We start from the raw sequence: 12,079 nt of genomic DNA, 5'->3' as shown, positions 1-12,079 counted from the left end.
GTCCACCCCCGTGATAAATATCGCGGAGAGAACTGGAACAACTGTTCCCCCAATAAAGAATGTTGGCCACTTCTATGGCCGCCAGGGCACTCTTGGTGCCCCTTGGTGATTGACATAAGTCATGACCGTGGCATAGTCCGATTGGATCCGAACTGGACTGCCCTGGAGCTGCTCGGTCCAGTAAATCAGACAAAGTCTGATCGCTCTCAGTTCCAACACCTTTATCGGTAACCTGGAATTTATCAGAAGAAATTACTTCCCCTGGCTGAGCATCGGAGACCGAAGCCACCAGACCAGAGCCTCCCTGGTCTGCTCGCTCAATCGGATCCGATTGTCCAGGGAATCGGGATTCCGATTCCATATGAGAAGAATCTCCTTTTTGGAGAATTCGGGTATGAGACTGGGCAAACGGTACTGCCTCTAAGGAGGCGACCATCAATCCCAGCCAGTTGACGGACAGCAACATCCGAATCATTGACTGAATCTTCTGGAGTTTGTCCGCCTGGAGAAACACTCTTGCCAAGGATGTATCCAAAATAAGGCCCAGATAGTTCAGTCTCCTGGTGGGAACCAGGGATGATCTTTGAGAAAAAGCAAAGAAAACGCTGATGTCCTGCGAAGATGGGGATATGAAGATAGGCATCCTAAATGTCTATGGACGCCAGGAAATCCCCCTGATGCAGGGAGGCCACCACTATATGGATGGACTCCATCTCTTCCAAGACCAGAATTGGACGCACCTAGCCCTTTTTCCTGGGCATTGTGAACAGGTTCGACTAGAACTCCTCCAAGGAATGGGAACTACCACTGCTTGTTGCATCAAGCTGTTCCCTGCAAAGCTTTTTAAGCGACCCGGGGATGTCGAATATTGGAAGGGAAGAATCGCACCAGTGGAAGTGATCGAAACTCGATCTTGTATCCCGACCATATGACCTTGCGAACCCCTTTATCCGGGATTCTGGAAAGCCCTGGATCCGGAAGCCGGTGAAGACGTCCCCCCACTCTAGAGATGGGTGGGGCCCATTCTGTCAATCCAACGAGATAACAGTGGCTTTATTTAGTCTGGAAATCGGTGAGTCCACTATTGGTGGTACCGTCCATCTTTGTAATATGGGATTCCTCAAAATGATAGCGCCTAGCAATGCGTTTGGAAATAGCAGGGGCTCGTTTATGGAAGACCCCATTTGGGCAAGGGAAACCCTTCACCATTTTGGTAGTCTTGCTAGTACCAAAAAAGGAATATGAGTCTCAGCTACCTCTGCCGGTGTAACCTCAAGATTTAAGGTTTCCCGGCAATGACAAGCTCAGAATCCATATCTGAAGTATCAGATGACAGTAGGCGGTAGGCGGGGGTCGCTCTTCTTGACCCCCGTCCCTGACAGGCTACCTCCACCCGGGATACCAAAGACTCCAAAACTGCTGATAATGCATCATCACAAGTGGGGTACTGGAGGGTCCTGCAGCCACCCCGAGGGGATCAGGTGGGGATACATGAGTGGCAGGGTTCATGTAACAAGACACTTGCCAGAAAACACAAAAAAATTAATTGCAAGAAAAAAACATTTTTTTTTTTTAACTTAGTCCCCCAGCGCAGTAGCGCCCCTCAGTCTACCTGCTTGGACCCCTCAGAAAGAGAGAGAGAGAGAGAGAGAGACCCCAAGGCTAACCTGATGCACAGAAGTTTCTTATCAACCTGCTTCCAGCACTGTCTGTTACAGACAGGAAGTCTTTGGCTTGCTTTCCCTGGGCCAAGGAGGCGGCTCCGCCCCTTTACACGCCTTCCGGCGCCTCCCAATTACTCCACGAGGTGTTTGGTCACCTCAAACATGGCCGCCCCCATGCTGGAGACACAAGGCTACCCCAATATGGCGGCCTTGTGCGATCTGCAGGAAAATGGCAGTGGCCTGTGTAGGATAGCGGCGGCTTGCAAGCTAGCAGCGGCCTGCGGGATGTGTGCATTCGGCCTGTGCGGCCTGTGGAAGTGCCTCGGCCTGCGGGAGGTGTCCTCGGCCTGCGGGAGGCTGTGTGGCCTGTGGAAGTGACCGGCTTTCTGGAGGGATGGCGATCTGTGGCTGCAGTAACTCAGGCATAGGCATCGGCCTGTGTACACACTAGATAGGTAGGATACCTCTATACCTCAATAGTAATGCCTTTTAGTAGTCTGCCACTGACTTCAGTCACCCTTAGTCATATAGTGACTTTAGATAGTCAGCTCCCAAACCAAGCCTCCTGGTTTCTATTCACAAAAATCACACTCAAATTGGGGGATCTGTGACCTGTTATAGGATAGAGGGGAGACCCAGAAAACCGAGTGTCCGACCATCCCAGAGAGGGGACGCGTCCACCAACAAACCCGACAGGGGGAGAGGGGGAACATTCTACTCACCATACCAGAACCAGGCGGGCGCCAACTCCTGACAGAACCCCTCTCCACCAGGGTGGGGGGGCTGTCGACCAATATGGACGCCGTGACTCTGTTGGTCATTGGCGTCCAGGCGAGACGTTTAACTCGCAGGGTCAGTCCCCGTCCAGTGGGACTATGTCGCGGCCGACCCAGCGCGGAGCTATGGCCTGCACGCGCTCGTAGGCTGAACTGGGGCGACCACTGGATCTCAACATCCAGCCCGTCGCCCAGTTTCAGCATACTTGCTTGAAGATCTCACAGGAACACTGGAGAAAAAAAGCTGTCTAAAAAAGTATTTCTAAAAAAAAATCTTGCCAGGACCGAAGATCCTAGCAAGGAATCTAGGTCCTTACTCCTAACTAGACAGAAAAAAACTGATTTGCTGTAGCAGGAGGTGAGAGGATATACCCTCTGGGACTGCCCCTAGGGTGTGGCCGGAACGTTTTCTTTCCTGTCTAGTCCTACTCCTGTAGAGGGCAGTATAACCCGAGTTGATATTAATCAAGGAGGACTACGTCTGTCAATGAGCGACAGAGAAATACATTTTGGCCTAAATGTATGACAAAAATTTAGTCTATTGGATAGTAGAAAATTAGATTTTTTTTCTTAAAATATTCAGTTTTTTAATGTTTATATCGCAAAAAAAAAATGCAGGAGGTGATCAAATACCACCAAAAAAAAGCTCTATTTGTGTGTGGGGGGGGGGGGGGGGGAAGGACTTACATTTTGTTTGGGTAAAGCAATGCATGACTGCACAATTAATAGTTAAAATCACGCAGTGCCAAATTGCAAAAAAAAAAAAAAAAAAGGCATAGTCATTAAGGGGGGTAAAACCTTCCGTTCCTTAAGTGATTAAACCGCTTCTCTTCTAATTTTAGTGAATGGCCGTGTCTCCTTTTATATTCCCCTTTGCTGAAAAGTTTGTTTCCTATGCTAGGGTTCCCAGTACTGTATTTGTATATTGCTATCATATCCCCTCTCAATCGTCTCCTCTCCAGAGAGAAGTAGTTCAGTGCTTGTAGTCTTTCCTCATAGCTGAAGTCCTCCATTCCCTTTATTAGCTTTGTTGCCCTCCTCTGGACTCTCTCCAGTTCCAGCAAATCCTTCCAGATGACCGATGGCCAGAACTTTATCTCTGGAGTGAATCCCCTTTTTTATATATGCCAATATTCTGTTGGCTTTGCTTGCAGCAGCTTGGCATTGCATGTCATTTCTGAGCTTGTTATCTTCTAGGACCCCCAGGTCCTTTTCCATCTTAAATTCCCCCAGAGGTTCTCCCCCTAGTGAGTAACTTGCGTTCGTATTTCTGGAACCCAAATACATTACCTTACATTTTCCAACATTAAACCTCATCTGCCATGTAGTTGCCCACCCCATTATTTTGTTCAGGTCTTCTTGTAAGGTTTCCACATCCTGTATAGGAGTTATTGCCCTGCTTAGTTTAGTATTATCCGCAAATACGAAGATTGAGCTGTTTATCCCATCCTCTAGAAAGTTTATAAATAAATTAAACAGGATTTGTCCAAGGACAGATCCTTGGGGGACCCCACTTTCCACACCAGATCATTCCAAGTACTCACCATTTATTAGTGGTGTATAAAAACTATACTTTCAATTAAAGAAAAACAAACATTCAACTTATTTTTGTTAACACAAACACAATATAATCTTGTTTGTAAAAGGAGAACCTATATACCAAATATTTTGAGCCTGAAAACTGTGTGCACCCACAAAATGCAGACAAACTACAATAACAATACCCCAAATATTACAAAGGCATCACTTTAGAGTTCGGTGTAAATGATGGCTATAGATAAAATGTTGAACTTGGTTTAACTCTTTCAATGCTATGACGTGTGGTGCATGACAATGACAACAAAAAAAGGTTACATCAAACTGAACTAACGTTTCTCTGTAAGTGCCGGTTCACACTTCCGCGTTTGCGGAGATCGCATGTAATTCGGAGCGCACTGCTCCTAATCACATGCGATCTGATGTGCGGATGCGAGTTCAGCCATACACTTTGTATGGCTGAATTCGCACTGTATCAGCACCAAACACGCACATGAGGCTTTTTTTGAGCCGCAGTAGAATCGGATCGCACAGTGGTTCACACTAGTGCGATCGGAATCTGTGCGTACTTGCAGATCGCACTGCGATATGCGATCGCAACTGGGGGTGTCGTTAACTTTTAATTGACACCCCCTGCGTATCGGCAGTGTTAACTGCCAGATGTGCGGATGCGATGCGGGAACACGCTGCATATTCGCAGCGTTCCCGCATCGCAGAAGTGTGAACCGGCACTTAATGCACTGTTAACCTTGCAAGGCTTGTTTACAAGCTACAAAATGTTAAAATGAACAAACAAACCATAAACGTTTTTGCTGCTGTTTTGAATCCGCCGTTATCACAACTTTGTACACTGAATCAAACTGTTTGGATTCATTTTCCCAGAAGTACAGGTTTGAATGTAATGTTTTCTATTTTCACAAACCATTCTGTAAATTACATTGGTTGCAGTGCCACCAAGTGGACACACTAGATCAGAAAAGAAGGAGAAATTAAATGTTTAAGTATCTTGTAAGGGCCTGTTTCAACTGGCTTCTGTTCCCTTTAAGAGGGTTTTGTAATAACATTCAGGTATATAGAAATGCAAAACCTGCTTGAAACGGGTCAAATGTAGGCAGAAGGAGGGGAGATCCACTGCAGGTCAAATACACCTGTCATTAAATTCTGAATGATCTCAGAAGCAAGTCAAGCTGATGTCATCAACACAAAAACCTAAGTCCGTTCACACAGGCCCTTACATACATAAACATATACATTTTTCACAGGGCATTTCCATATGTTTATGTGCTTCTAGTCTCATCATATCTGATCTCAGAAAACACTTTCTGGCCAACAGCATGCCAGTCAGGTGTATCAAAATCCACAGAATGTCATTAATAAACCCAGACATGTCAGGATGCATTGGGACAGGGAACGCTGTCTCCATTCCCAAAATTCTATTAAAAATATACAAACAAGCACTTTACCTAACATATTTTGTAAGTTGAGGTCTGGAAGGATGAGTTCCTCCAATGCCCGCTGATATGTATCGATCTTTTCTTCTTTCAATGCGTCGTATATTCACAAAATCCCTGGTATGAGAGATAAGAATTAGTAAAAGTTGGCTTGCCATTGTCTATATGAATAGTAGTAAGAATCCAAAAAGCAAGGTACTAACCTAGGGGATACCACCCCACCTGCTGCTCCTGCCGATACATCATATGATACAAGTGTGTTATCATCTACACGTTGGAGGACCTGAGGAATAGATTGCAAGCAAGAATCAGTTATGTAATAAAGCAACATTGCTGGGACAATTCTGAGACTTCCACAGCAAACAGCACAAGCTTGTATAATGTGGCAGGACTCATTTCCAAGCCAATGCCAATGTACTAGCAAAGAGTGTAAAACAACTAGTCCACTCAAGATATAGAGCCTTTTTAGGGCAAGTATATATCAAGTGGACAAGTTGATGTTGAGTTTAGGTACTGGTCAGTCCAACTCAGATGGTAAATAAGGCCTCATGCACACTGGACGTTCTAAAAACGCCAGGAGCTTTGTAGTTTTTCAGCTAATAAATCACCTCTCTGCTATTTTAGTAACTCCCACAATGCAATGCTTGCCAGAATTGTATCGCACGGGTGTTCACGATAGGTGCGGGGAAAAAAGGATCCTACAACATTTTGGTGCAAATGTGTACCCTTTTTTCCCCAGTTCAAAATTGCATAGCATGGGTGTGAACACCCATGCAAAGCGATTCTGTCAAGCTCACTGCATTTTGCAATCTGTTTCAGGGTGTCGTTCATGGAACATTAAGCCCCTGTTCACATCGGGCAGATTTGACATGAGATTTGACATGTCAAATCGCATGTCAGATGAAAGCCTATTGTCGGCAGCATCACTGTCCGAATTGATGCAATCCTGACTTTGCAGTGCTGCACTGATTCCCAGACCTGAACAATTTCCCTAAACTGCGCTCGCTGCTAGAAAATATCAAATGGGATAGAACCCTGGGAACAAAGAACACGGAGGAAAAATGGGAGTGCTTCAAGAGCATACTTAAGGGGGTGGGCCAGTGCATTCCACAGGGAAATAAATTTAAAAGAGCAAAACTAAACCCTGGGTGGCTAAACTCCAACATAAAAATGTATATTAGAGCTAAAGAAAAGGCCTTCAAAAAATACAAGACTGAGGGGTCATTGGCAGCATTTAAGCACTACAAAGAGTGTAATAAGAAATGTAAAGATGAAATCAGGGCGGCTAAAATAGAACACGAGAGACATATAGCGGAGGAGAGTAAAAAGAACCCCAAGAAGTTCTTTAAGTATATAAACAGTAAGAAAGCGAGGCCAGAACACATTGGCCCCATAAAAGATGATAAAGGAAAAATGGCCACAGAGGACAGAGAAAAGGCGGAAGTGTTAAATAATTTCTTCTCTTCAGTCTTCACAAAAGAATCGGGGGGCTACACGAACCCAGCTTGTAAGGCCGAACTAAATAATACACCTCAGGAAGTGCCGCCATGGCTAACAGAGGATAGACTTAGAGCTAAACTAGAGAAACTTAACATAAATAAATCCCCGGGACCGGATGGCTTGCACCCAAGGGTTCTTAATGAGCTCAGCCAGGTGATTGCCAGACCATTATTCTTGATCTTTAAGGATAGTTTACAGACAGGTATGGTGCCAGCTGATTGGAAAAAAGCCAACGTGGTACCAATATTTAAAAAGGGGCCGAGATATATCCCGGGTAACTATAGGCCGGTCAGCCTAACATCAGTAGTCTGCAAAATTTTGGAGGGGATGATAAGGGACCACATACAAGACTTTAGTAATGAAAACGGTATTATAAGTAGTAATCAGCATGGATTCATGAAAAATCGTTCATGCCAAACCAATCTATTAACCTTCTACGATGAAGTGAGCTGCCACTTAGATAAAGGTAAGCCTGTGGATGTGGTGTATCTGGACTTTGCAAAGGCCTTTGACACCGTTCCCCACAAACGCTTACTGTACAAACTAAGGAAGGTAGGTATGGACCATAAGGTGAGTACCTGGATAGAGAACTGGCTCCAGGGGAGAGTCCAGAGGGTGGTGATTAATGGGGAGTACTCTGAGTGGGCGGGTGTGGAAAGTGGGGTCCCCCAGGGTTCTGTCCTGGGACCAATCCTGTTTAATTTATTCATAAATGATCTAGAGGAGGGGATATCTAGTACAATCTCAGTATTTGCAGATGATACTAAATTAGGCATGCCAATATCTTCTATGCAGGATGTGGAAATCTTGCAAGCAGACCTGAACAAAATAACGGGGTGGGCAACTACATGGCAGATGAGGTTTAATGTAGAAAAATGTAAAGTAATGCACTTGGGGGCCAGTAACCAGAAAGCAAGCTACTCACTAGGGGGGGAACCTCTGGGTGAGTCTAGGATGGAAAGGGACCTGGGGGTACTGGTAGACAACAGGCTTGGAAGTGGCATGCAATGCCAAGCCGCTGCAAGCAAAGCCAACAGAATACTGGGTTGTATAAAAAAGGGGATTCACTCCAGAAATAAAGAGATTATTCTTCCACTCTACAAAACTCTGGTCCGGCCACATCTGGAGTATGCTGTCCAGTTCTGGGCACCGGTCCTCAGGAAGGATGTGCTGGAACTGGAGAAAGTCCAGAGAAGGGCAACAAAAATAATTAGGGGAATGGAGGACATCAGCTATGAGGAAAGACTACAAGCACTGAACTTATTCTCTCTGGAGAAGAGACGATTGAGGGGGGATATGATATCAATGTACAAATACTGTACTGGCGACCCTAGCATAAGGAACAAACTATTCAGAGTAAGGGAATACAATAAGACACGTGGCCACTCACTAAAACTTGAGGAAAGGCGGTTTAACCTTAAAGTGCGTAAGGGGTTCTTCACTGTAAGAGTAGTAAGGATGTGGAATTCTCTTCCGCAAGCAGTCGTATCAGCGGGGAGCCTTGATAGTTTCAAAAAACTATTGGATGGACACCTTAAAGACCACAACATACAGGGGTATACAATGTACGGTTAGCAAACACACACACACATCATAGGTTGAACTGGATGGACTTGTGTCTTTTTTCAGCCTCACTAACTATGTAACTATGTAACTATGTAAAAGTCGTTTCTGCACTATTTTTGGCGATTTTAATAGAAATCTGTGCATGAACCCATACAGCAGTCTGTCAAATCGCCCTGAAGTCGCACTGACATGCAAGTTTGAAATTGTGCACCTTCAGCTGAATGATTTCAAACCCGCCCTCAGTGTGAATCGGTGCCGTTGCCGGCAATAGGCTCAGATTTGACATGCGAATCGACAAGACAAATCCCATGCCAAATTGGCACAATGTCAATAGGGCTTCATGTTCCATTAACGATACCCTGAAACAGATTGCAAAACGCAGTACGCTTGCCAGAATCGCATCGCATGGGTGTTCACACCCATGCAATGCGCTTAGGTGTGGAGAAAAAAAAAAAAAAAAGGGTCCTACAACATTTTGGTGCAAATGTGATGCAATTTGAGCCATACAAAATATATGGCTCAAATCATATCACACAGACATCATATGTGATGTGCACAGGAATGCGGTGCGTTTTTGGTGCAAATCCCATGTGGTGTTCAGCATGGGTGTGAACCAAGGCTATGTTCCATGAACGACACCTTGAAACAGAACCAAGGCTTAAAAAAAGCAATGGAATCAAAAATGCTGCTAACTGGTGTTTTTTTGGCGTTTATCGATGTTAGAACTTTTTTACAGCTGAAAAACACCACTCAAAACCAACTAATTTTCGTTTTTTTTTTTTTTTTTTACAGCCAGAAAACGCCCCTGTCAAAAGCTGCTGAAAACAGCCTATGTGTGCATGGACACATAGGATAACATGCTGGGGCGTTTATTGGCTGCAGAAAAAAACGTCCATTTAGTTGAACAAAAAATAATGGGGTGGGCATCTACATGACAGATGAGGTTTAATGTTGAACAATGTAAAGTAATGCACTTGGGCGTCAGAAACACGAAAGCAAGCTACTCACTAGAGGGGGAACCTCTGGGTGAATCTAAGATGGAAAAGGACCCGGGGGTCCTAGTGGACAACAGGCTTGGCAGTGGCATGCAATGCCAAGCCGCCGCAAGCAAAGCCAACAGAATACTGGGATGTATAAAAAAGGGGATTCACTTCAGAAATAAAGAGATTATTCTACCACTCTACAAGACTCTGGTCCGGCCACATCTGGAGTATTCCGTCCAGTTCTGGGCATCGGTCCTCAGAAAGGATGGGCTGGAACTGGAAAGAGTCCAGAGAAGGGCAACAAAAATAATTAGGGGAATGGAGGACATCAGCTATGAGGCAAGACTACAAGCACTGAACGTATTCTCTCTGGAGAAGAGACGTTGAGGGGGGATATGATATCAATGTACATATACTGTACTGGTGATGACCCTAGTATAAGGAACAAACTTTTCAGAGAAAGGGAATACAATAAGATACGTGGCCACTCACTAAAACTAGAGGAAAAACGGTTTAACCTTAAAATACGTAAGGGGTTCTTTACTGTCAGAGCAGTAAGGATGTGGAATTCTCTTCCTCAAGCAGTGGTATCAGCAGGCAGTATCAATAAGTTTCAAAAAACTATTAGATGGGCACCTTAAAGACCACAACATACAGGGATATACAATGTACGGTTAACAGCAAACACACACATCATAGGTTGAACTGGATGGACTGATGTCTTTGTTCAACCTCACAAACTCTCTCGAACAGGGATCCTCAAACTACGGCCCTCCAGCTGTTGCGGAACTACACATCCCATGAGGCATTGTAAAACTTTGATATTCACAGACATGACTAGGCATGATGGGAATTGTAGTTCCTGAACAACTGGGGGGCCATAGTTTGAGTACCCCTGATCCTATACCCACAGTTGATCCAGAGGAAGGCGAAAAACCCCAGGCAAAGCATGATCCAATTTGCTCCTGCAAGGGAAACAATTCCTTCCTGATCCCCCGAGAGCTAGATATTCCCTGGATCAACTTTACCTATAAATGGGAGTACCCAGTTATCTTCTGTTTATTTAGGAAAGAAATACAATAAAAATAAAAATTCAGCGCTTAAAATCAAATGGATGGGTAAGCAGCTGTACACCATGATAGGTCAAACCTACCAAAACCTATAATATGCAGTAAAAGAAAATAAAGTGCAGCGCTATAAAATTACAAATAGTGCATAAAATCATTCACATTAAAATGTATAAAATGCACAATAAAAAGCATGTGGATCATAAATCATATAGTCCTTAAAAGCTGATTTCCAAAGTGAAAAACAGGAATATTTAAAACGACACTGCAAACGTGACTTCTCCACCACAGATAATACAGCCTCTCACCTCCTGTATTCGACCACTAGGGGTCACAACACTTTGTATCAGTAAGCCAGAGGCAGCCAGAAGATCTGTATATCCAGGAACCAACAGGTTCACAGAAACTCGTGTATGGCAATCCGGAAAAGATAAATAAAACGATCTAATGCTCTCCGCTTAATTAAGGACATTTATTAAAGTAATAAATAAAGCATCACTCACAAGCAAGGCACTGTCACAGTGCCAGATGAAAGCGAAAGTGCAGACATGTGTTCCAGGATCTCAGAGAGCTGCGGGTGACATCAGACTCCTTCCCCCGTATGCATTACGTCAATAGGCATGACTTCCTCAGCAGGGGTAAGGAGGGAGACCGCACCCGCTCATTATAAAGGCGTCTCATAGCAACCAGAAGCCAGGTCATTACAAAACAGGAAGTGAAGGGGAATGGAAATCCTCCGCCCCCTTCAACCAAGGACCAGCCCAACTTCCTGTAGACACAGGAAATAAGAATAACAGAGCTGAACAGCAGTGGTCAGAGGATATACAACACGGATTAACCCCTGAAGCTCCGCTGCAGCTCACCATCAGTGACTAAATAAATTATGGCAATATAATTGGAAATGCCAGAATAATTCACTGCCTAACATAGACAGTCGAGCAAAATATTAAATATTAAAATAAATATCCAATTTAAAACCAATATAAAATCGGAATATGACAACAACCGCAGCTCTCCGATTGGAACATCATACAGATTAAAAACATATACATATAAAACCTGCGCATAGAGAAATACATATATGTATAAATATAAAACATACAATATGCATGACCTACATGATACATGCAATAAAATTCCAAAAGAAAAACTGAAAAATAAAAACAGATCTATTAAGTCCCCGTTCACACTAAGGCGACCTGGTCGCCTCACAGGTCGCCTTCCATAGGGAAGCTGCGGACCCGTTCCAATAGGAGCGACACAAGTCGCTCTGACTTAGAAAAAGGGTCCGGAGCTTCTTTGGGGCGACCCGGAGGCGACCGCCATAGACTTCAATGTTATGAAGTCCGTGGCGGCCGCTCCGAGGTCGCGGCACGCTGCTCGCACAGCGACCTCAGAGGTCGCCCCCCCAAGTCGGATCGCCCCAGTGTGAACGGGGCCTAACTATTGAAGATAAAACAATTCAAATCAAAATCGGCATTTAAACCTCCTGCTGACAGCACATGGGTCCGATAAATCCAGAAGGATTCTCTGCGA

At 44.5% G+C, this 12,079-nt stretch overlaps 1 protein-coding gene across 2 annotated transcripts in view; it reads right to left on the bottom strand.

Annotated features, from left to right (window-relative positions):
* STARD3 (StAR related lipid transfer domain containing 3) overlaps positions 1–12,079 on the bottom strand; it is a 171,810-nt gene that overhangs the window by 56,071 nt on the left and 103,660 nt on the right. For both annotated transcript variants that reach the window (XM_082271203.1, XM_082271204.1), the window contains exons 10-11: positions 5,631–5,710; positions 5,440–5,544 (exon numbers count right to left, since the gene is read on the bottom strand). In XM_082271203.1, the coding sequence (XP_082127329.1) occupies positions 5,440–5,544; positions 5,631–5,710 (185 nt within the window). The remainder of the gene's footprint in view (positions 1–5,439; positions 5,545–5,630; positions 5,711–12,079) is intronic.

Source organism: Pelophylax lessonae (assembly GCF_965119305.1).
Source record: "Pelophylax lessonae genome assembly, chromosome: 11".
Classification (NCBI taxonomy): Eukaryota; Metazoa; Chordata; class Amphibia; order Anura; family Ranidae; genus Pelophylax; species Pelophylax lessonae.
This window is presented reverse-complemented; position numbering and strand designations above follow the sequence as displayed.